The sequence below is a fragment of the Phalaenopsis equestris genome, unplaced genomic scaffold (assembly GCF_001263595.1).
Source record: "Phalaenopsis equestris unplaced genomic scaffold, ASM126359v1 Scaffold000224, whole genome shotgun sequence".
NCBI classification, from domain to species: domain Eukaryota; kingdom Viridiplantae; phylum Streptophyta; class Magnoliopsida; order Asparagales; family Orchidaceae; genus Phalaenopsis; species Phalaenopsis equestris.
Window position 1 is genome coordinate 704,364 of NW_018164666.1, and position 27,260 is coordinate 731,623.

Below are 27,260 nucleotides of genomic sequence, written 5' to 3' on the forward strand. Positions count from 1 at the left end.
GAGAATTGATCAAGATCTTGCCACAACTACTCCAACTCTATGAAGTACTCTTGAATTGATCTATCACCCTGAATCACTGCCTCTATCTCATGCTGAATCTGGAACACACTCTTGTGATTCTCGTCTCCAACATAGATCTCCTTCAACTTTGCTCAGATGTCGCTCACCTTTTAAATGCCATCCACTGATGAGGCAATTGATAGAACCATCGAATTGACTAGGCAGGTGTAAGTCAATGCTTGTGTGATCCTCCTTCATCCCCCTCGACACAACCACTCTTTGGCTTGACCCCCATCAGGTATCCTTCTAGTTTCTTCCCAACTACAACAACCTCGATCCGATGTGACCAGCTCAGATATGTGGCCGGTTCATCGAGCTTCAGATCCACATGTGGGAGATCTAGTTTCACCTGCGTTGGAGCACGTGCTGAGGTAGTGGCTCCCTTCGAGACGCTAGCTCTTTGTATGAGCCCAACTAATACCTTCAAAATTTGATGATCTATCTTCACAAGAAGCTTCAAACCTTTACCTCCTGCACTATCTTCGTCTATTGGCATTCTCAATTTAATTATTTCGCAGCCTTCGTCATCTTCTCACGCACGTAGAATGAAATTTCTCACCTTAACTGTTCTGATTTTGCGCACTTCACCCCCTCCCAACATCGAGTTTCTTGAACTATTATGCAGTGATCCAGTAGCCAAAGGCGTCTGCAGTTCGCACGCAAGAGCACAATTGTATCATGGGGGTTCACAAAATACAGTACTGCGCCAACCGTGTCTCACCAGCTCGCGATCCCGTAGTGGCTTTCATAGTTAGCATGATTGCATTGCGATCCCCGCCGTGATTCCTTTCACGATCCCCTTGTTTCTGTTTCGCGATCTCGCAATGCCCTGGTTGCAACTGTAAAACGCCACGATCTGTAAAGTCGTGATCCCCTTGTTTTCGCTCTAATCGCGACTGTAACACGAAGATGAGAGAAATGTCTGAGTTCCGGCATGTTGATTCCGACGCATCAACCAGGGCTGCTAGGGTTAATAAGGCTATGATACCATAAAGAATTGATTGCTCATGAAAGACTTACTTATTTCATATATAGAGCATTTTAACATTTACAAATAAATCTTTAGATTTCTTCTATTTACAAATAGAACGCTACATTGCATACAAATCTCAACTGGCTGTCTTAAACAAAACACACCGAACCCCCCTCTAAATCATAATACTACACATATATAGGAAAAGACTAGAAATGAATGAAATGAAAAGAGAAAACTAGCTAAAAATTGGAAAGGAGTTAAAAATGGCCCTCTCAGTTCGGCTCTGTGCCAATTGTGTGAACCGACATCCGGGTATTGTAGCATATCACAGAAAGAGGGAGGGGGTCCCAATGGCTCCCTCGTTGCTAGAGAAATTTGATACTTTATGATTAAGCTAGCCACACATGGATATATTTTTTGGAATTTAATAGCACACACATACATATGACTGTAGTGGATAAGCATTCTGTCAATGCAGATTAGTAGTCAACTGGGGGAACATGTACTACATTTCGAACTAAAGGTCAAAGCCTAGTTGGAGAAAAGATCGATGATGAGAGGTCTTCAATGTTCGTTTATCAAATGGTAATGACTTCATTTATTCACCTGTATTTGTTGAAGAGAATTGGAGCCAGAAAACTGAATTTATACCTATATTTGTGCCATGAAATTATTTAGATTCGAGGTCATTGAGCGTTTGGTTTTTGGTCTTGAGGAAGTTGAGCTCATTGCCACTAGGTTTTAGATGCATGGGATCTCTTTTGTGTGTCAATGAATGAAAGAAAGAATGGTTTTGCATGCTAGAGAGATGTTTGTACGAGGTTGAGTGCTGATGATCGTAAATGATAGCTGGGCTAGGGACTTGTTGGTGTAATTATTGTGAGCAACAGGTAAACATGTTGAAGGTGCGCCGGGTTGGGAAGATGCACATCAGATTGCATTTAGGAATTTAAATTTAATTGACCTTAATTCCATTTTTTTTTCAAGATTTTCTGGCTTATCTTATCACCTTTTTCGATCACTCAATTATAATTATCTTGATTAAGCTAATTGCTGCTTATTCTTTAAGCTGATCTCTTATTATTTTGCAAGGCAAATGAAGATTTGGGGAACATCAGCTGGAAAACAGAGAGAGCTGAGTAAAATGCTTGATGAATGGTGATAGCTAGCTTTGTGCTTTACTTTTTTAGCTAATTTTGTTAAGTTATTGTCATTTCTACAATAGCTGTTGCAAAGCTTATAAAGCCTATATTTGCAGGGCAGTTTATATTCGACGGAAATTTGGGCACCGTCAGTTGTCATCGTCAACCTATCTTTCTGAAGCTGAACTTTTTCTTGAAAAGTATGCCATGCGCAGTCCACAAAACCAGGCTTTGGTAGGATCTGCTGGAAATCTTGTCAGGGTTGAGAATTTTCAGGCTATCATTGAAGGAGTTAGAGATGAAGAGGGCGATCTTCATCCTGATGAAGATTCAGCCCCTAGTAGTCCCACAACCGCTAATTTAGACATGGTTAAAAAAGATGAGGGTCTTATTGTGTTCTTCCCCGGTAATATTTGGCTTGTTTGTTTCTGATTTTCTACTGTTCAACTATTGAAGTTGTCTTGTAAATCTTTTAATGAAAACAAATGCTATCTTATTTGAACATCTATGCTTGACCTTAAAATGCTTATTTGGGGCTACAAAATATTCTTGTTTCTTTTATAAAAGTTGGTTTGTTTCATACCCTTTTGATGTGGGAGTATGGGATCCTGGAATTCCGCGATCCGGGATCGAATTGGGATGGTTCCGTTTTGGGGGAAAGCCATGTAGCCGTAATTTTCCCACTATTTTGATTGTTACAAGTAATGTGGACCCTTATTACCCTATTTTGACTTCTAATTAGGTTTTAATTTAAGTGTCATTATGAATATAATATGTTGCATCTGTTGGGCGAACTTTTTGCTTGGTTTATGTTATTTGAAGTTTTTTCTCCCTATGTTCTCTATTGCAATGCTATATCATTTGATTTCTCTCAGGTGGTGTGCCTGTAACATGATTGGATTGAGGTGGTGATCTCTCTCAAAGGTCTAAAGGGTACCTCCCTCTCCGAACCTGCTACCACCTTCCATTTGACATTTGCAACTGCTGTTTCTTCGCAGCTAGTTTGCTATCCAACTGTCATTTGCTTTGCATTTTAGCTTCATCACTCCTTCCTCCTTCGTTACCCATCCTACAATTTACCTAACCCTTTTCTATGTTATTCCACACGATCTATAAACCTTATAACTGTATCATTTGGTATTAGAGTTTGACTAATTTTAAATTTTTAGGATTCATTCTTTCTTACTCTTAAACCTGAAATTCACATAACTTAAACCTTCCAGCAACTCATTTCCCAAATCAATCATACAACAATTCCTAACCCTAAATGTAAATTCGCAAAAGCCATCTTTCCTATTTTCACAAAAAATCTGTCCCGACATTTATCACGTTAATCTAAACCCTTAAATGAAGAAAAATTCATTTTGCCGCCAAGGAGAAGCCTTCAACTAGGTATTTAGCAGCTTGTCATGGAGGATATGAAATGTGAATCCTCCAATCACTATGGAGGCTTACTGATTTTAAAAGAATATATCATTGGAAAGTTAACCATAACAATAATGCTGACCATTCTGGGGAAGAAGACTGTGAAAATGCTTTCACCAAGTGCTTGACGATGATTTTGGAGTGGAGGTTGACGTGTTAAGTTTTGATTGTCATATGATTCCATATGAGTTTATTGAGCTGCTCCAAATCGTGAAATGGATTTTTGAGTATAAGGACGTTCTGTCTAATAGAATAATGAAACTAACTACAATTTAATTAAAGAAAAAATCTTCCTTATGGTGGAAGAACCCAAGGTGTCTGCATCCGCATGAGGCAAAAAGTAAAATTGCAATCTTATTCAAGATGAGAAATGAGATCCAAGATAGTATTGCAATGCTATATCATTTGATTTCTCTCAAATGGTGTGCCTGTAACCTGATTGGATTGAGGTGGTGATCTCTCTCAAAGGTCTAAAGGGTACCTCCCTCTCCGAACCTGCTACCACCTTCCATTTGACATTTGCAACCTGCTGTTTCTTCGCAGCTAGTTTGCTATCCAACTGTCATTTGCTTTGCATTTTAGCTTTCATCACTCCTTCCTCCTTCGTTACCCATCCTACAATTTACCTAACCCTTTTCTATGTTATTCCACACGATCTATAAACCTTATAACTGTATCATTTGGTATTAGAATTTGACTAATTTTAAATTTTTAGGGATTATTCTTTCTTACTCTTAAACCTGAAATTCACATAACTTAAACCTTCCAGCAACTCAATTCCCAAATCAATCATACAACAATTCCTAAACCTAAACGTAAATTCGCAATAGCCATCTTTCCTATTTTCACCAAAAATCTGTCCCGACATTTATCACGTTAACCTAAACCCTTAAATGAAGAAAAATTCATTTTGCCGCCAAGGAGAAGCCTTCAACTAGGTATTTAGCAGCTTGTCATGGAGGATATGAAATGTGAATCCTCCAATCACTATGGAGGCTTACTGATTTTAAAAGAATATATCATTGGAAAGTTAACCATAACAATAATGCTGACCATTCTGGGGAAGAAGACTGTGAAAATGCTTTCACCAAGTGCTTGACGATGATTTTGGAGTGGAGGTTGACGTGCCAGGTTTTGATTGTGATATGATTCCATATGAGTTTATTGAGCGGCTCCAAATCGTGAAATGGATTTTTGAGTATAAGAACGTTCTGTCGAATAGAATAATGAAACTAACTACAATTTAATTAAAGAAAAAATCTTCCTTATGGTGGAAGAACTCAAAGTGTCCGCATCCGCATGAGGGAAAAAGTAAAATTGCAATCTTATTCAAGATGAGAAATGAGATCCAAGATAAGTACTTGCCATCACATTACAGATAAGAGACAGACTTCATCAGTTACAACAAAAAGACATCTGAGTAGATGGGTGTATTGCTGAGTTTGACCAATTTATGTTGAAATGCGAGCTGGTGGATCATGAAGAGAAAACCATAGTCTGATAGCTCGGAGGATTAAGAACATCCATTAGCAGAGTGGTGCAGCTTTATAGGATGTTCAAGACATAGTCCATAAGTTGAAAAGATAACATAGAAGTATCAAGTCCACGCCATCTTTCAAATAAGGTACAATCATCATATTAGGTCGCAAGAGCACACTGACCAGAGGATCAAACGCTGCCCCCGTGAGGAGAAGCCAACACAGAAGGATAAGAGGACTGACCAGATCAACACTCACAAAACATTTTCAGTTAGAATGTGTTTCCAGTACCTTGGACAATAGCACGTTACATCTTATTCCCCGAACAAAAGAATGATTTTTTTTTACTTAATAGGGTGTAGTAGAGAAAGCAGAGCGTGTAGACCAAGGGAGATAAAGACTGAAGGGGAACGTTAGCCACCTGTAGACGATAGTGTGATGATTGTGGTTCAACGAGTTCTCCAGATCGAGCTTAAGAGTTATTTGCAGTGGATCGTAACACTTATGTACTCATATAGTGGAAGGCGTGTAATTTCATTACAAACAGAAACAATTGTGAAAATATGGTATTTAAATGAATGATTAATAAATTGCGCCTCATTATTTAGAAGCATTTTCAACATATTTTTTGATTTGGTTGAAGTAGGGAAATAGGATCGGTGCCGATGAAAAATGTTTGGTAGAACTTTTAATTTGAAATAAGCGGCACAATCAGGGGTAGTGTGATGTCGTATGTATAGGGATACACATGATGATCACAAAATAACTACTCATTTATAGAGGGAGAGAAGCATATTTTTTTTATCATTGAAGGAGTCAACATTGATGAGTACTCAAACATAGACCAGAGCTATAGTGCCTCTTGCTATCTTTCTACAGGTTATGAGAGAGGTGGCAATGGGATTTGTCTTGGTGAGCTAGAAGGTTGTGATATGGAGGATATGATATTTTAGGCAGTGTGAGCCTTAATCGAGGAATTTCATGATGCGCTGTTTGAAAACATGCCACTTTGATTTAACATAGCTAAAAGAGATTCATCTTGTCATAGAACTTATTCTAAGATCAATGCTCCCCAACCGACCAACCTATAAGATGTGATTAACCGGGCACGAGGAGTTGTAAAGCAGGTTATAGATTTAATGGTTAGAAGATTCCGTGAGAGTACTAGATCATGCATAGTTCCAGCTCTCATTGTACTAAAAAAGGATAATTCTTATTGCATGTGTATTGATAGCATGATCGTGAATAAGATTACCATAAAGTATTGGTTTCATTTTTCGAGATTGGATGAGGCTCTTGATCAATTACATGGATCCAATGTTTTTGCCAAGATTGATTGCGTAGTGGTTATCATCAGATTATGTTGAGACCAGAAGACGGGGGGAAGTAATTTTTAGACACATGATAGATTGTATGAGTGAAAGGTTGTCATTTCGCTTGATTTACACTTCATTGGAGAATTGGTGGTTATATGTTTTGACGATATGTTTTTGAAATTTAGGTCAAAATAGGTGAATATCGGACAAAACCCCAAATCACAAAAAAAAAAAAAGAATATTATTGTTGTACTTCAATAGGGTTACAAACAAGGACTTGACACTTAGGAATATAGGAATATAAATCGAAAAGACACCCTAGGATGAGGTCGATGGTGGTGGCTGACAGCTACACAACTGCTAGGGGTCGATTGGAAGGGGTTTGGTGGCCAGTAGGTAGGTTGGACAACGATGGTGGCCGCAGGGAAAGGGTTGTTGGGGGCTGGTACACACCATCTTGGAGTGGTATATAACCGGAGCGCCACCGCCTCCTTGGATACAACTCTAGGACAGAGAGAACTCTCCACACAGGAAGTCTGAAAGTTGTCGCAACAAAAACGATCCCAAGCATACAATAAAACTCAAAACAAAAAAAGAACAGAAAATGATGGAAAAAAGGGGTTGGCGGCATTGCTGCTCCTTGCTACATCGCTCGCTCCAGGCGGGACTCAGGAAAGGAAATGGAAATCTGAACTGGAGGTACAACACTACGTAGGTTCTCCCGAGCCAAATTCCAAACAAGTAAATATTTCTTATGCTTCTAATCAATGACGAGTTAGGCATCAGCGAGGTTGAGGGTTTGCAAGAGTTTGTTTAATGGGTGATTCGTATTATCTTTCAAGTTATTCCTCTGACTCTTGAAGTTTTGAAGAACTGACATCTTCTGTTGCATTCCAATAACAAGAACTTCACACCGGTCTTTCGTCTTTTTATATGAAACACTGGGGTGGAGGGCTGGAAGTGTAGCCACCTGTGATGCTATCAATTTGTTGTTACTAAGAATATCCACTGAAATTTTAAATTCTGACATTTTTGGTCTGGGTGATCTTCATATATCTCAACAAAAAGTTATCAATCTCTAGGAGAGTGAGAACCATAATCTCATCAAAAGTCGCATGTTCCTTTTGATGACATGGAGGAAAGACACCCTATGATGAACTTTAATAGGGTTACAAACAAGGACTCTTGACAGTTACGAAAATGGCAACATAAATCAAAAAGACACCCTAGGATGAATTCGATGGTGTTTGTCGGTGACTGGACAGCTGGTAGGGGTCGGTAGGAAGCGGTTTTTTGGCCGGTAGGTGGGCTAGACAGTGAGGTGGGTCGTATGGAAAGGATTTTCGGTGGTTGGTACGTAATCCAAAGGGTTGCGACGGCCCTCCTAAGGGCTACAATGGGGTTGCCTGAGGTGAAGGAAGGGGTTAGCATAGTGGACAACAGGTAAGAATGCAAGGAAAGCGGTTTGACAGGATGGGAAGTGACCGGAACAATAGGGATGGCTGTTGTAGAAGAGCGACAAGGTGGCTGGGGATGGTGGGAAGGCTAGACAGCGAAGGTAAATGCGGGAGAGTGGGCGATAGGGGTTGGAAGGTGACTAGGAGGCTTGGGACAACAAAGGTAAATGTAGGAGATGAGGCGAAAGAGGCTGGGAAGGGTGTTAAGCATGGTCAGCGGCTTGGGGGAAGGGGCAGGAGGGCTAGAAAACCAAAAGGGGTGGAAGATACACACCACCTTGGAGTAGGATACAACCGGAGCACCACCACTTTCTCGGATACATACTTAAATTAAGGAAAACTCACATCACAAGAAATCTGAAAGCAGAGCACAACAAAAACCTATCCTAACTCGCACTAACAAACATATAAAAAGACTCCAAAAAAGAAAGAACAAAAAAGGAAGGAAACAAAGGGTTGGCGACATTGTCGCTGCTTTTTATGTCGTTTTTTTCAGGTGAGACTCACAAAAGGAAATGGAATAAATCGAAGGAGCAGCAATCTTCACCTCTTTGATAGCTGGCTCGACTTTCCTAGAAACCGGCTGAAATGGTTCCCTTAACAGCCGGCTGAATCGACTAGCCCTAGCCCTGCATCATGTGGTCATCCGAAGAAAGTGTTACTTTCTCGTATCAGATACGTGCTTCCTAGAATACATTGTTTCTAGTGCCAACATCGATATGGTCCTAACAATGACTCAGGCTATTGTGGCCTGTTCTATTCCTCATCATTTACTCGGGTATGGTAGTTTCATGGTATGATTTTTTTTACTAGAGATTTTTTACAAATTTTAGCTTATTCACACCGGTGACGAAGTTTCTCAAGTTAGATACCTTTACGTGGTTAGATGATGCACTAGCCAACTTTGATGCTTTGAAGAAACATGTGACTCAAGTACCTTGTCTAATGCTTTCAAATTTCAATGATGTGTTTGAGTGGAGTGTGATGTCTTTAATGTAAGGATGAGAGCTGTTTTAAGTGAAGCAAAAAACTATATTGTTTTATTCAATGAAAAGCACACCAGTGACGAAGTTTCTCAAGTTAGATACATTTACGTGGTTAGATGATGCACTAGCCAGCTTTGATGCTTTGAAGAAACATGTGACTCAAGTACCTGGTCTAATGCTTTCAAATTTCAATGATGTGTTTGAGTGGAGTGTGATGTCTTTAATGTAAGGATGAGAACTGTTTTAAGTGAAGTTGAAAACTATATTGTTTTATTCAATGAAAAGTTGAATAATGTCAGAATAAAATACTCTATTTACAAGAAAGAGTTTTATGTCATCGTGAGAGTCTCCAGTTACTGGAGTAGTTATTTGTTGGAGAATGAATTTACACTCTATACTAAGCACGAGGTCTTGAGATTCTTGCATAGCCAGAACAAGGTAAAGTGTAGACACATATCTTGTGTGGATTTTCTCCGTATCACATTCCAACTGTCCCCCTTTAGGGTCAACCACGGTGTGATAGAGGTGGATGATTTGGTTAGATTAAAATCTCACCAGCACTCGTCTTGACTTACATAATCAATACCTAGTGGGTGATGAACTAGTCTGAGTACATACCTATAAATATACATAATACTTTTCAAATTCATAATTCATTCACAAAAAAATTGGAAGCATGAAAATTCATATCACTAAAACATGTTTATACAGAGTTGTAAAATAAAATTATAAAAATATGTACCTAAGGCCTGTACAACCTTCAAAATTAAATACAAAAGTTGTAAACATTACACCTGCTATTCGCCCCGGTGCTCCTTCTTAAAAGTCAACATAGAGTGAGCTACAACAACCTCAGTGAAATAATAAAGACTAAATAAAGATTTTTATATGGAAAATAAACAACATGCATGCTCATATGTAGCTTATATACATGTCAACAACATATATCATAACATGCTATAATCATATAAAATATTTAAAAAAAAAAGACATGTAATACAGAGAATTATGATAACTGTATAAAACTTGGTATTTGTACATTCACGTATAATTATTAGCATATTTATATGAGTCATCAATCTAATCATAGGATTATTAATTGTAACTATATAACCCTCAACTATTCTTATGTTATGTTATGTTTTCTCTTTGGGTCATCACCCATCCCTTATGCTACATTAACTATTGATAAAAGTTGGACTCCTCCTAACATAATTGTTATCCATAGCCTCATCGATGCCAATGGTTCCATAGTTTCCATCTTCATCTGATCCCAACGGTTCTAAAATTTCGTTCCTGTTTGAACAATAGGAATCAATATTTCCATAATTTCATATCATCCGTACCTGCAAGAATTGATTTAATACCCCACCTAACCTAACACTTGTGGCATTCTTATGATCATAATCCTTGTAATAAATAATCATAGACATATGCATAATCAACATGATATGAATACTTGCAAACGAAAATTTCATAAACATGCTCGTCATGGCAATAAATAAGAAAATCATAGTTATCGTCAGTGTCAGTTCAAACTGACACTTATGTACAATTGCAGGTATTTAACAATATGAGGAAATTTCAAATGCATTCATGAGTCACAATAAATCATATCAAAAAATCAAAGAAGGATATCATTTTTAATTTAGCACATGATTATTTCACTTGTAACAACGGAGCAACCCTACTACGAGTTATTCTAAGCTCGCCTCGAGCTCGCCGCCAAGTATAAACAACCTGAAATTCGTAAACTTCTTAGGAATTTCATGAATTCTTAGTTTATATCGTGATTTAATCATAAATATAATTTTTTTTTACCTTGAAACAACATTTCAGCATGACTAACGCTTCTCCGATACTTCATATTCCTCTTCCCTCTTTTCCCCTTATATTTTCCATGCAAATCATAAAATGAACTTACCGAAGAGCATAGCTCTTAGTTTGACAATCTCATGGTTGTTCTTGCAAAACTATTGTAACAAGGAATGTGTGGAATGCCTTATTTGTAGAAAATTTCAAAAAGAAAACATAGAATGAAAGAAATGTCTGGAATATCCTGAAAGAAGGTTTTTTACTTTTCATTTTCTCCATGGAAGTTCGAATCCTAAGTTTCAGCCCTTTGTTCTACTGATCGCCCTTCTGTGCTACATTATTGATTGCGAAAATGAAGAATTGGGCGGGTAAAAATGGAATGGAGTGCGACATATAACTTAGATCCCATTTAATCTCATCCTTTCGATCATATCCACCCATTGCAACTGCTCTTAAGTGTGAAGAATGTCTGCTAGCTATAGTGTCAGAATTAGGGAAGATTAATTAGATGCTTAATTAAATGTAATTAAGTTGTCCATTTCAAAATTTTATATCTTCGCATACATTTAAAACTCATACATAATATATATATATATATATATATATATATATATTGGTTCTCAACTTGCTTCTCTGACCAAATTTGGCTATACCTTTTATGGGTCAGACTTTTATCACCAAAATCAAATTTTGTTGCTTTGAACCTTGGGTCATAATATTTCTGTTGTTGATCTTGAAAAACTTTAAATTTGTCTCTGATTAGCCTGATTTTCTCGGTGGCTTCATCAACTAATTGAAGTCCTAATATTTGACATTCACCAACTTCAACTTAACTTGGTGGATTTTTGTATTTTTTTTCATCTAATAATTCATAGGGAACAGTTTTTAAACTAGATTGGTAACTATTATTATAAGCAAATTTAATCATTGAGATGTGATTTTCCCTAATACCTCCAAGTTCAAGGATACAAAGCCTTAATAAGTCATCCAATATACGAATTATTCTTTCTGTTTCTTCGTTTGTTTGTGGATGTAAATGCGTACACAAACGTTTCTAAATGTCTTTCTACAACTTAGACGTAAATCTTCCTTCTTTGTCAGAAATAATAATTTTCGGAACACCATACAATCTGATAACTTATTTTATATTCAATTTGTCCATCTTTTCAACTGAATATCTGCTTGATTGACAAAAAGTGAACTGCATTTGTTACTCTATCAATAATGACTTAAATAATATCATTACCTTGCCTGGATCTTGAAAATCTCTGAACAAAATCCATTACGATTTCTTTCAATTCTTTTAGATATAGATAATAATTGTAGCAGTCCACTGGGTCTCTGATACTCACATTTTACAATCTTATATGCTGGATATTCTGACACACATTTAGTAATATTTTTCTTCATTCCCGGCCACCAGAAAATTAACTTGAAATCTTTGTACATTTTAGTGTGTCTGGATTAATTTATGAATGATAAGCCTCATGTAGAATTTTCTATCTTCAGAATCAATAGTTTCCTACAATTGAAACTTGTTTCTAATAACACCATCTCCAACAAAAATCATATTCAACCTCTTTCTTGATTGAAGTTATTTCAGGAGTTTCGGATATTCACTATTAACTTTCTGGGTTGTTTTAATTTTGTTTACCAAAGTTGCTTGCAACATTAGCTGATGTAAATATTCCTTACCACGCAATATGACTTCGAACTACAAGACATAATTTTTTTTTAATCAACTCCATCTCCTGAGTTATGATCTAGCTTGCATTACCCTATAAATTTACGACTTGAAGTATTGTCAACTATATTTGCTCGGTCTGAGTAATATTATATATTCAAATTTTAGTCTTTAATAAGCTCTAGCCATTGCCTCTATCTCAAATTTTGTTTTTTTTGGTGTGAAAATATATTTCAAACTCTAATGATTAGTGAATACCTCACATTTTGCGCAATATAAGTGGTGTCTCTAAGCTTGACAGATTCAACTCCTCTTGTGTGGAAATATATTTCAAACTCTAATTATCAGTGAATACCATGCATTTCACGTAATCTAATAGTGTCTCTAAATGTTAAGCGAAAACTACAATAGCTAACTCTAGATCATGTGTCGGATAATTTCTATCATGCTGTTTCAACTTTCTAGATGCATAGCTATAAATATGGAACTCTTGTGTACCTGATGGAATATTTACTACTGGAGCAATAATCATATGTTTCTTCAACGCTTGAAAATTGTGCTCACTTTTTTCAGTCTACTCAAATTTAACATCTTTTTTCATTAACTTGGACAAAAACAATTTTCTATGAAAATCTATTAACAATTCTCCTGTAATATTCAGCTAAACACAAAAAACCGCGTGCCTATATAACGTTCTCTGTTGTATGTCGTTCCACAATTGCTTTCACTTTCTAAGGATCCACTAATAATCTTTGTCCAGTAATAATGTAGCTCAAGAATGCAATGTTGTGTAGCTAAAATTCGTATTTTGAAAAATTTGCAGATAACTGATTCTGTTTCAACAACTCCAATACTATCATCAGCTGCTTGACCTGATCGTCATTAGTTTTTGATTATATAAGAATATCATCAAAAAAAATTTCAACAAAGTGATCTGCATAAAGCTTAGTTACATCTGTCCATAAATACGAAAGGAAGATTAATTAATCCAAAAGCATAACAAGAAATTCATAATGATCATACATAGTCCCAAAAGCTATCTTAGTTACATCTGTCTCCTTTACTTTGACCTAATGATATCTCAATCTTAAATAAATTCGGGAAAATACAATATTTCCCTCTAGCTGATCAAATAGATCATCGATCCATAGTAGTGGGTAATTATTCTTGATTGCCACGTTATTCAATTCTTCACTATCAATGCACAACCACATACTGGAGCGTTCCAAAGTGAATTGCTTGGCCTGATAAAACCCTTATCTATCAATGTTGCAATTGACGTTTCATTTCTTGCAATTCCTTTGGAGCTACCCTTTTGAAAATTTGAAAATTGTAGACGTCCTTGGCTGCACATCAATGCCAAATTTAACTTCTGGTTTTGGTGGCAATCCTGACAATTCTCCAGGAGATACATAAAAAAATTATGTAATTGGTATGTTCTTTAAATCCTGCATATACTTATTCAACACTTCTAATTTGGCTAAGAACATCGATTAATCACTTCACAAATACTTTTCAACTTTTACTGTATTGTTCAAAGAAGATTTTGCATTCCTATTACAGTAAAGCTAAAATGAATTCTTGCTAGGCAAGTTGAATTTTACTTGCCGTTTTCATCATTCAATCATAGCAAAATTTTTCACTAACAAGTCCATCTCTAATATGACATTGAAATTCTGAATTGATATTATATTTAATTATATTTGCATTTTTTTGTAAATACTAACATGCACAAAATATTTTCTGTTTACATTGAAGTCATTCACCATAAGCATAGTAACACATAAGATAGAAGCAAAGTACATAATATCAACAGATAAGCTGACATCAAATTCTTCTTAAATGAAAGAATGTGATGCACTTGAATTGAATTAAACCGTGTCATATTGATTTAAGGATGTGTAGTTGAAACTACTTCAGATTTTTTATCCTCCTGAGGGCTAATTGTAAAAACTCTGGCATTCAGTGACTGTTCATTTCTGTGCAATGAAGTTTCACCATTTGCTTGAGTTGAAGACTTTACTAAAAAGTGAGTTTTGCTTAATTGACCACCTTCTAAAAGTTTTTCTAGGTTGTCCCTATTCCTAGAATGTTCGTAGTTTATTGTTTCTTTTCTTTTCCTTCAGACAGTTCATTGGAACCTTAACTGTCTACATCTATAGTACTTTCTTGAACTCATCGAGCACTGCCCAAAATACATTTTTTTCACATTTTCTCACATAACCTTTCTAACTGTGGTTGCTTCAGTTTTCTTCTGATTTAAATTTTTTTGCTATAGGGTTCTTCTCCCTTGCCAAAATCTTTTCGTTTGCTTGTCTGCATTTGCCACAACTGTTTGGAGATGTTGAGCTCATTTCCGATTCTTCTGGTCCTTTCAACTAACATTGCGAAGTCACTGATTTCAAAAGGAGCCAAAGCCAACGTCAGCTGATCTCGGAAGCTGCACAAAAATTATTGATATTTTTTTCTTAGGTATTGACATAATGGGGTGCATATATGGAAATAGAAGTGAATTATGTGTTATATTAGGTAATTGTCTTGGATCTTTGAGTCTGATTCAAGAATTTATCTTGCAATGATAATATGGTTGAAGTTGGAGTGAACCAATCCTTTGAAAACTCTAGCAAAATCATCCCACTAAATCTTTTGAAGAGGTGTCAATTGAAGTTTTTGTCTATGCTATGCTTGCCACCACCACTCTACCTTACCTTCTAATATGAAAATTGCTTGTTCTACTCTCTTGTTTTCTGGGCAAATCAAACCATCTAGATTTTTTTTTAATCTTTGATAGCCAAACTTTAGTAACTGTATAGTCACTGGCACACTTAAATGCAGGCGACTTGAATTTCTGGAAGATTTTTCAAATGTCGATCAACTCCTGTATTATCCCTAGATCTGGATCCTGTGCTGGTAAATGATTTTTCAATAGTCGCTATTTTGTCACAATGCCCTGTTTTTTATCAACATTTCTGTTCATGACATTTCAGCTTATACTTCTTGCTCTGCAACTGGTGTAAGAGATATTTTCTAATTCTTCTTCAGGCATATTCATCTGTATTTATAATTATTATTTAAATGCAATTTATCATATAATAATTGTATAAAATATGTAAAAGAAGAGACATATACTTTAAAAAATCATGGCAACAGTATAAAACATGCCTTTATTTATTCATGTGTAAGTATATTTATGAAAGTCATCAATCTAATCTTAAGAATATCATTTGTAATTTTATAGGCCTCAATTTTTCTCATGTCATGTCATATCACTGGGTCATCATCTAGGTCATAAGCTACATTAACTATTGATAAAGATTGATAGTTATCAATGTCCCCTTCCCTCAATACCAAAAGTTTCCTATTTTTCGTCTCCTTCTGGTCTTAAATGTTACCGAATTTCGTCCTCGACTGAATATTAGGATTTGGGAATCTTATCGTGATTTAATTATAAACATAATTTTCTTAGCTTAAAAGTACTTCTCGTCATAACAACCATTCTCCAATATTTTATATTATTTTTCCCTCCTTTCCCTTTTCCTTTAACCCTTTTCTGCAACTCATGAAGTGGGTCTACCGTAGAGCGTCTCTCTCTTTGACAGTTCAATGTTGTTCTTGCAAAACTATAGTAATAGGGAACACGTGAGCTGCCTTAATTTGTAGCAAATGTCAAAAAGGAATATTGGGGAAGGAAAACAATATCCAAAATATTGTGAAATAGTGTTTCCTACCTTTCATCTTAAGTTTCGGCTCCCTCTTCGGTCGATCACCCCTTTGTGTTATAGTACCAAATCGCAACACCCGTAAGAACCGTGAAAATGAAGAATTGGGAGGAGAATAATGAAATGGAGTACTACATATAACTTAGATCCCCTTTAATGACATCCGTTCGATCATATCAGACCAGTGCATGCGCTCTTAGGTGCGAGGAATGTCTGCTAGCTACATTGTCAGAATTAGAGAAGATTAATTAGATGCTTAATTAATTCTAATTAGGTTCATTATTTCAAAATTTTATATTTTCGTATACATCTATAATTTATATAAATATTATATGTCAAATTGATTGACTTGACATATAGAATTTATAAAATTACTTTTGTCAAATTTTGAGGAATGTTAAATTTGAGGTATATGTTAAATTTTCACCTGTTTTGAAAAAATTACGTGTTACACTTCATGTCATTTATGTGCTCAAACATAAGATAGAGTCGAAACAAAGTAACATGTGCACTGAGTCGTTGCTACTTACTGATCACTACTATGCAGTCTAGGGAGGTTAATTTTTACGTGTTAAAAAAATTATATGTCGTTGACTAGAGTTTTCAAGATAATGGTCCCGTTGACAGCATATATTACATGAGCAATATCACAGGTGTATTGGATATCTATTCCTTCAGAACAGTTTGTCTATTTTGGAGTTTACACAATGAAAGCATTTTATAGGAGTAACGATTGGGGGATGACAAAGTATGATTGCAGAGATGAGATTCTTTGCCTAGTGAAAGGGAATTTTTACTGGCCTAGATTCATACAGAGATGGAGAGACATGTCAAACTGTACAGTTTGTCATATGGCTAAGGCTCAATGATAGAATAAATGTTTATACACTCTCATTCCCATTCCAGAGGCACCGTGGTTAGACACGAGCATAGATGTTTTGGTGAGTTTACTTCGAATACAACGAAGTAAGGATTCTGTTATGGTTGTTCGTTCTTCAAGATGACATATTTTTTTTCTTGTCACTTGCCATAAAAAAATGGATGCGTCCCACATAACAGATCTAAACTCTAGGGAAATAATTGAGCTTTATGGTGTACCTAGGACCATCGAGTTAGATAGTAATATGAAATTCCTCAATCACTTTGGGTAGATTTTTTGGGGTAACTTATGTACAATATTTAATTTCAATTCAGCAAATCATCCTCTAACAGATGTAAAGGCAGAGGTTGTAAATAGTTTGGGAAATCTCCTTTGGTGTTCTGTGGAAAAGAAGATTAAGCTATGGTATTTGATTCTTCCTTAATTTGAGTTTGCTTGCAAACAGCTAATTATTCAGTTGACAAGTTACAACCCATTTGAGGTTGTCTATGAAAGAATACTCTCAATCCATTGGAGTTAGTGCGATATTTCCAGCTATAGAGCTATACAGATGTTGATTATGTTGGATCATCTATTGATCAGGACAAATTTAGGTTTTTATACTTTATTAGGATATCTTATAGCATAGAGGAGTAGTAAATAAATTATTGTCCCAACGTCAAGTGTAAATATGTTGTGCACAAGGGCTTCGATACTATGTTTAAAAATTATAGAAGATTTGAAGATTGAATGAATAGAAGCTTGAAGATATATTGTGATAACAGCATTCATAACACAATATAACTAAACCCGTATAATATGATCGAACTAAACATGGGAGGTTGATTAGCATCTCATAAAAGAAAAGTGGACGATAGGATTATTTGCACTTCTATTGTCCTAACAAATATTTTACTCATATACGTGTTCACCCAAGGACTTTACAATGTTGCATTTAAAATATTTTTTGCAAACTTAGAATGATAGGCATGTACTGATCAATTTGAGGGGGAGAGTTAAAGATTCAAATGTGGGAAACAAAAGGAAACCACTGACAACCACACAAAAAAGTATATTTAGGAAAGATGAAAACCAACGCCAATGCACAAGAAGGAGATTTAGAGGATGCAGACTGCCAGACATGAACTAGACAAGAATGTTGGACTGGCTGAAAGCAGCTGGCAAAACTACAACAACACAAGCAAAGAAAGCTAGTGGACAATACTGATTTGGAAGATACGGATATTAGTAGTAATGGCTTGTGGGCAAAAACTGATTTAGCAAAAGCTGATGGTTGGTAGGAATGCTAGGCAAACATCGGCAATAGAAGGAAGAAGGATGAGCAGGCAGGCACCAAAGATTTGGAAGGAAATGGTTGGGATGTGTAGGTGGCTGACTGTAGTGAAATTGTGAGTGCGTGCTGGATATTAGAGTAATGCCGCTCTTTTTCTTTTCTTTTTCGCATTTATGCTCAGTTTTAATTGGCTGGTTGAATCATTTGCAGAACTTTAGGGTTGAAGGTAGGCTCCTGTATTTGCTCTGTCTCTACTCTAAATAATCTGTAGTTTTATATCTGTCTGAAGAACTTATTGCAGTGTTTATTATACTGATTTTAACGAACTGAGTAAATAATTTAGTGTAAGTTGATTACTTTATTATTTGGGAGAAATTATTACGTGCAACGATCACACATCCGAACAACGGTCCTGATGGTCCTCTACTGATTTACTGAACAGAGTAAATAGCTTTTTATAAGTTCATTACTTATTTGGGGGAAATTATTACGTGTAGCAATCACACATCCAGACGAGCGGATGGTCCTTCGTGCGATACACGACGGTGTGGCCAAAATCCAAACCGTCACTGGACCTGCAATCGTCCGCTCGTAATATTTTCTTAATATTTGGTGACTATTGGTTTTTAACTATTTTTTTTCTTTAGAAAGAAATTTTATCCATTTTTTAATGTCTGCTTTTTGTAGCATACCTTGGAAAGTGATTTCATTTCTCTTTGTCCAAGCATAGTATAATATTTGGTCCCTGTTTTGTGTTTGTTTACCATTTCAAACAACTCATATTTTTTTGTTTCTCTTCACATTGTTTAACATTGTTCTTATGTCCAGGCATTCAAATCTGCTTTGTGCAAAGAAATATTAAAAACTCCCAGCATATTCGGAGACAATCGTCCGGTGCATAGTTTGATGGGTGATATGATCAAAGGTTTGTTGATTTTTAAAGTTTGTGTAACGAGCATGAATATTAGAGGCAATGAAGTAATTCTCTTCGTGTGGCTGGCTAACTATTGGAACCTTTATTTATGAACTAACAAGAGTGTGCTATTAGAAAAGTATTAAATTAATGTTGCTTCTGTTGATATATTGTTTTAATCTAGCATGATTTGAATTATGCCCTCAATCTGGCATACTTCTGAAGTTTGCAGAATGCACTGCCATAAATCCATCATTTGAGAGCATAGTGAATATGTAGAAGTTTGTGTTCTTATTTTCTTAAAGCTTCATTTATGGTATTACTATTTACATTCAGAAATAGGGGGAACGTTGTCCCCTCAGAAACTTTTGGACTAATTGAGATATTTTTGAAATGAGGTCTAGTATTATGAATTTGATTTAATCTAAAGTGCCTATATGACTACATTATGCTGTAATGAGAAATCTGAAATAGGAAATCATTGAGAAGCTTTTTATATAGTTCACCATAATGGGTATTATTCTTGCGCCTCCGACTCTCCTCTTTGCTCGAGATCTCAACACTCCTGCTTTTTGTAGCTCTGCTTGCCTCATGCATCTGCTTTTCTTATGGCTCATGTTAAAAAGAAAAAAAATCAAATCTAAGATAATCAAATGATGCATGCTTTCAATTGGGTCACCTTGTCTATAAAGCGAGGTTGTGCCCCACTCAACTAATCCGATCTTCCTCTTAAGAATTGAAGTTGACAAGCCTAAAATTTTTAATAATGTTCAAATTACAAATTTAAAAAATTATTAGTTCAAATCATCTAATCTGATCTTTCTCCTTATAAAGATTGAAGTTGGCAAGACTGACATTTTACAAGTATTTAGTCAAATAACAAATAAATTTCAATCATAAATGTCTGAAATGTCTAATTAAAATCTCTGATGATGTTCGAGTTGATAGAAGATTTCAACCAGAGATGTCTTTTCAAAATTAAGTTTTAAAAAATATCTAAATAATTCTAACTATTATAGTTCTTGAACCTGAGCTTTGGTAAGCAAAACAGAGTTGATAAGATTTATGTACAAATATGTGTTCATATTAAGTATGATCTGCTACGAGGGTTAAAATCAAATAATCAAATCTTTGATGATAAATTTGTTGATTGTGAATCTCAATTGGAGTGGACTACTTTAAAATTAAATTTCAAAGTTTATTTGAATAAGTTTTAATACTAGAATATATGTCATGACTTGAAAATTTAGTTTAAAATAACTTTGAGTTAAACAAGCCAGTGAAATCAAACGTTTAATAAATCAATAAAAAACATTTAATGTTGTTCAACGAACTTTAATATATCAATAGCATATCAATATCATTATATATATAGATATATATACAATCATCACAGGACATATAGGTCTGCAGCGACAGCGGGCTCTGCTAGGGTTTCGCTCGTTGGCGATTCCCGACGGTGATTCCTCGTGTTATCACTTTCTCTCCGTCGTCTTCCGCAATGGCGTTTTCACGCCCTGGCAGCTTTCTCGACGACGCTCACTCGCAGACGTCCTTGTCCTTGATGCTCGCTCGCGTCATTTTGGTAATCGACGACGTCATTCGCAGTCTACGACTCTTGCCCTTGTAGTCGCGGCTCGCGTCGTCTCCACTCGACAACGTCTCACCCGCAGTCGACGACACTCGCCCTCGTTATCGCTCGCCGTCTTCCGTAGCCGACGTCTTCTGTGGATGACGTCTGATTCCCATAGACGACGGTTCTTCATTCTGGCAGCCGTCTTCTGCAGTCAACGACACTTCTCCTTCGCATTCGTCTCCTTCCGAACGATGCAACTGTTTGTTCTCCTGCCCTACAGACCATCTTGTCGGTGGAGATGGCATTGACGATCCATTCTTATGCCACTGCACTTGCCGGAGACCTTCCCATTCCTACTCGTGCTCATCTTTCAGGTTCAGAGACTGGTTTTCATATGGGCAAGTCCTGCAATGTTCCACAATCTTTCCACAAGGCTTTTGAAGGTGGTGGTGATCACACTTTCATTAAAATGATTTGTAAAAAAATGGGAAGTTTGCTCTTATTATCACAGAGGTTGAAATAAGTACTCTCACGTCTTCTTGGTGTTTTTCTCTAGTGAGGAAATTTCTTTATGGTAACCCAAAACTTGAGATCATTCGGAAAGATTTTGATGCTATGAAGTTGTTGGTCGGTTGGAATATTTGTTTACTTGATGGTTGACATATACTTATTCAGTTATCTTACGATGCCGATTTCACACATTTTTTCTCGAAAAGTTATCAAGATCGACAACTATCATTCTTGTTTGGATAAAGTTTCCGGGGTTAAAACTACATCTGTTCAACTTGAAAATTTTTTACTCCTTAGCAACTGCTTACGGTAAGTCTCTCAAGGTTGATAGTCCTACGCTTGCTGCCACCAGGTCCTTTGTGGTTTGTGTGTTAGTTGAGAGAGATATCACTTAATCAATTCTGGATGGGATATGGATTGGAACCACTTATAACGGGTATTGGCAAAATGTTGAAATAGAACCACACCCTCTTTATTGCTCTCATTGTAGTATGGTTGGTCACAGTTCTACTATTTACTATCGTTTGCATCAACATCTAAGGTCGGATATCGCTAAAGATCAAACACCTACCATTACTGTTGAGAAGATGCAACCCAATCCTCTTTCTAACACCGCAGTTCCTGGTGAAGAACACCATACTACAGGTACGGATCCAATCTTGCTTTTACCACCTACTGCTATTGAAGAGGGCTCACTTAGATGTCAAGACACACGAGAGTGTTTCTTTGATTCAATAAAAGAAAAAGATCAGCTGGTACAACAAGACAAGTAGCTGCTTCTAATGTTCAACAACATACAAATGCTCGACACACTTTAGACCAATCCACTGATCATGTGAGTTAATCTTCGGATGAGGAATGACAGGTCTATTCCAGGAGGAAGAAGAAGAATGGAGGTCGACTCGAGCTCGGGAACCTATTGGATGTTACATTGGTTACTACTGGCAATGTCACTCATTTTACCAATTTATTAGATAGCTCGTTTCCTAGAACTAGAGACAGAGGCAAGAGAAAATTGGGTCGCTCTCTAGCTACCTAATACTACGTGTTTTGACACCTTTTGGTTTTTTCACTTTTTGGTTTTTTCTTAAGGTCTCTCATATATTTTTCTGTATTTTCTCGTTTTCGAACCCTTTGTGGTTATCGTGTGGGCAAGGTGTCATTCTTGGGTCTTCTCTTACAATCTATCTGTATCATTCTTTCTAATTAATATATTAACTTTAGGGCTTTCTAAAAAAATATGCAACTATCACAGGAGCACCGTAGAAAAATTATGTCAATTAAGTCACATCAATATCAATATCCTTTTTCATATATGTGCACGGGCATTTTAGTGTTTCTCACTAGTATCATTTTATATGTGCACGAGCACTCTGTGTTAACATCCGTTCAACTTGAATATTCTTTACTCTTTAGCAACTGCTCACGGTAAGTCTCTCAAGGTTGATAGTCCTACGCTTGCTGTCACTAGACCCTCTGTGGTTTGTGTGTTAGTTGAGAGAGATATCACTCAACCAGCTCCGGATGAGGTATGGATTGAAACCACTCACAACGAGTATTGACAAAATGTAAAAATAGAATCACTCTCCTTTTTGCTCTCATTGGAGTTTGTTTGGCCACAGTTGTACTATTTGCTATCGCTTGCATCCTCATCTAAGACCGAATTTTGCTAAAGATCAGCCACAGACGACTTGCCACCTACCATCCCACTGAGAAGGTGCAACCCAACCCTCTTTCCAACACCGCAGTTCCTCATAAAGAACACCATACCCAAGTCGTTCTATCCTTGGATGCTCTTGCTTTCGAACACTTTATTCCAGCCGCTAGTTTGGAGCATGGTACTTTGGAGTCCCATGAAGCATCCCCCCATACTACAAGTACAAATCCAAACGTGTCTATACCACTCATTGTTTTTGAAGAAGACTTACTCGCATGTCAAGACACACGAAAATGCTCCTTTGATCTAATAAAAGATCAGCTGGTACAACAAGTAGTCGCTTCTAATGTTCAACAACCTACACATGTCCGACACACTCTATTCCAGCTGTTGGTTTGGAGCCAGTTGTTATGTCGACTTTACATCTTGCGTGTAAATGGGCATCCACCATTCACAACAGTTTTTCGGGGGTCACAAACCTTTGATTGACTTCAGCTTACAAAGAGTGAATATCACATCATTTGGATCATTTTATTCACACTTAAAATAATGACATCAATAAGGACATCATCAAGGTCCCTTGTCCTTTTGGTTTGGTTTAAAAGCCAAAAAAAAGTTAATGGTTACTATAATAGTCCTCTGACCGAGTAGTTGTTGCCAAATGATATCATTTTATTACATTCACGGTGACTGCCCATATGTTGTCCAACTCGTTTCTATCCTTTGAGTTGTGATTATTTGTGTACATTTGATTGACATAAAACATTTTGTTAGCTAAGGTGGAGTTAAATTTGTCTCTTTAGTCAAACATCTATCCGAGATCTATAAGATTCATTTGTGTGATGTGATGCAACCATACTGAAAAAGATAATTCAATTAGGTTGGGTTGACTTCCTCCTCTGACTAACTACATCAGGGACCACAACGACCCATGATGATATAACCATGTGATCTTAATTGGGTTCGTCATCATTTCTCCCACCATCGACTTTAAATTTAAAGTGATAAATTGATCAATCTAAAATCTTAAACCTGCAGCTAATATATGTTGAATATTCAATGTCAAATGATTAGCCTTTATCAAAAGTGCTTTCCCGTTATCGGGAGGTGTAATTAACCAATTGGGTTTGTGCATATGGGAAACCTTAAACTTCGATTAAAAGTCCTCACAAATTAAGAGTGAAATCTTTGGGCAGTGTCTTATCTACAATCCAATACGCCTTCTAAATATTTTGTCCCAGAATTTTCAAAATACAAAGCTCTATAACAACAATGAGAGTTTGGGGCGTCGAATCTTTGGATCCCACAACCATAGATGGCCTTCCAAAGTTCTGATGTCTATTGTGGCGGAGTTTCTTGCTCTCCTTATAACACCTTAACAGCTTCTCTCTAAACCTCTTCACTGGGGAACCTCCTTTTTTCTCATCTCAGGAAACTTTGAAGTATCCTGAGAAGAACTAGTTTCTTTCTTAGGAAAAGTGGGTATAAGAAGGCTAGCAACCTTAATGAGTCTTATTAGGGGTGTAAAAGAGTCGAGCTTGAGCGAGCTTAGGCTTTGCTTGTGTTTGACTCCTTGAAAAATAGCACCGTCCTTGTTTGGCCCGTTTGTATGTTGAGTCCAAAAATTTATTTGTGTTCAACTCATTTGCTTAGCAAGATGAACATGTGTTGTTCACGAACAAGTTTTTTTTGACAATCCTAGTCACGCAGCCGTAGGATGTTAAGGGTAGGGACGAGATTTAAATCTTATTATTAATATTAAAATATTCATTTAAATAAAATTTAATATATTTTTATTTTATTTTTTAATTTTAATTGATTATAAATATTTGTATTGTAGCATTGTAGTGAATTAATTTATTTCTAGTCAAAACAAGCTGAACACGAACGAATCTAACACGAGCTGCTTATCAAGCCGAGTATGAATTTTTCATGAGACCGAGCCATTTTGATAGCTTTAAGCCTTTTACTTTTCTAATTACAAAAGTTCCACCAGAGAAAGAAAAGAAAAATTGATCCTCATAATAAAATTTAATTATGAGTGAAGTTCATGCTAAATTATCGAGCAAACATGTGCCATTTTGAGTCTTCTTTTATTGAGAATAGACCAGCATCGCTTGACTTTGGATTCTATTATGAGAACAAACAATATTTATATTTACCGTAGTTAGAGATGATATCTATTAATTGAGTAAAAATGTTGTGTTAGGCTATCCGTTCGAGTACCATTATTTGATTGATAGTGACTGCTGATTAACTCATTATCTCTGCTAAATTTACTGAGTTTGTGAAAACATTTCAGGACGATATTGGCCCAAGGTAGCTGAAGAGCGCAAGAAGAAACCTTATACTATAACCCTTGCTGACAAAAATGCACCCAATGAAGAAGTGTGGAGACAGGTAAAATGACACACCCTTAATATCGTTTTTTTTTTTTTGACATGATCAAGTGCATTTTGTTTTTTGTTCTAAATCAGCTACTAACTTGAACCTTTACATTTTAGATTGAGGACATGTGTCGGAGTACAAAAGCCTCTGCTATTCCTGTTGTTCCTGACTCTGAAGGTATTATGCATATAGTTTAAGAAAGTTTATTTTTTAAAAAATTAATGTACTGTTCTCTAGTATTAGTTTGAACAATAATGCTTTACCTACCTAGCATGATTTTCTTGAAACTATATTTTGTTTTTGCACTCTCTTCTGTCTCGCTCATATAGTGTGCTTGCATGTGAATGTGGTGTGAATGTTTTTTTTTTTTTTTTTTTTTTAAATTAGAAGGTCTTTTTGTGCTTTGCAAAAAGCGGGGGCAGGAATGCAGGCAAGGAAAGCCTGCTTGGGCAGGTCTAGTCCAGCTTCCTGTTGGACCGGTCGACATATGATTTTCTTGAAACTATATTTTGTTTTTGCACTCTCTCCTGTCTCGCTCATATAGTATGCTTGCATGTGAATGTGTTATGAATGTTCTTTTTTTTTTTTTGTAAATTAGAAGTACTTTGTGTGCTTTGCAAGACGCGGGGACTGGGAGGGAGACGCGAGGCAGGGACGCAGGCAAGGAAAGCCTGCTTGGGCAGGTCTGGTCCAACCTCCTGTTGAACCGGTCGACATTCTTAGGGGTGGGATGTGCCACACTTGCTTGGCTTCCTCTGCTTTCCCGATTCTTGCCTCCCTTGCCTTTTCTTGTAGCCGAAAATTGCCGCCAACAACCTCCCCGCTTTCCTTTTTAGTTTCCTCCCTATCCCTATCTATTTATATGTATGTTTGCTGGAATTAGGGTTATTTGTTTGCTTCTTGTTGTTTGGAGTCTTCTCCTCTCCCCACTAGGGCAATGTCCGACGTCGGGTGGTACTTTAGTTGTATCTCGCTCTTAGGTGGTGTTGTATCCTCCCTTATCATCTTCCCTAATGCTTCTCCTACGCCTTCCCTAGCTGTCAGCCATCCCCTTCCTTGTTAGCTGTCGTGCCGCCACCTCCACTACTGTATATTTGCTGTCCAGTCTTCTAAACCTGCTGTTCAGCCTTCTAGAACCTGCTACGCAGCTTTCTAGCCGCCCAACTGCACTCCCCCAGCCTTTTGGACCTTGCGGCCAATCAACTTGTGCCTTCCCCTTGCCGTGCCACCTAATTTCCTGCACTCCCCATGCTGTCCGGCCCTCCAGCCAACAACCTTCACCTCCCTCACCTTCCCCAACCACTACCGCAACCTCTTCTCTCTCATAGCTCTCCCCCTCCACTACTACAACCCCCTTGCAGGCAGCATTGTTGTCTCGGATCTTCTTATCCGGTTCTAGTTGTAGATTAGTGTCTGTTGCAATTTCCTTTACTAGAAGTCTTTTTTTGTAACCCTAACCAGTTGATTAATGAAGTTTGATTCCCTTTCTGCTGATTTTTGAACTATTTTCTGTATCGTTTGGTATCAGAGCTAGTCTAATCCTAGTCTTATCCTAGGATTTCCTAGCATCTGTCATTCTAAATACCGTTTCCACTTCCACAAATCCCAAACTCTTCCTATGCCACCAAGAAGATATATACCTGAGCCCACCGGGAAGAAGTGCTGCGAGAGCTCCTTCGCTTTCAACAGAGGTTTGCGGAAATTGATGAGGTGACCCAAGGGAGGTTACCCTCAACAGAGATCTGGATAGTCAAAGGGGAGAAAGAGAGGAGGATCTGAATATCTTCCATAGGGAGAATTTTAGTGATCAGGAAGACTGGCCACGATGTTTCAGAATCCAGTATTCAAGGAGGCCTAGATAAGGGTATCTGAATCGCTCCCATATGCAAAATTTCAGAGAGGAGATATCTTCGGGAGGGCACAGATACTTTGACATCAAAGTGATCTGTTAGCTTGAGGGAGGCATGGATCTAGAAGTCTTTTATTGATTGACTGCAATTTGTTA

At 36.9% G+C, this 27,260-nt stretch overlaps 1 protein-coding gene across 1 annotated transcript in view; it reads left to right on the plus strand.

Moving 5' to 3' along the window:
- Positions 1–27,260, plus strand: part of LOC110023611 (tRNA ligase 1) — a 146,469-nt gene that overhangs the window by 91,447 nt on the left and 27,762 nt on the right. Inside the window, 6 exon segments of the mRNA XM_020723101.1 lie at positions 2,129–2,194; positions 2,295–2,584; positions 6,056–6,072; positions 19,040–19,136; positions 25,170–25,267; positions 25,372–25,432. Coding sequence (XP_020578760.1) covers positions 2,129–2,194; positions 2,295–2,584; positions 6,056–6,072; positions 19,040–19,136; positions 25,170–25,267; positions 25,372–25,432 — 629 coding nt within the window.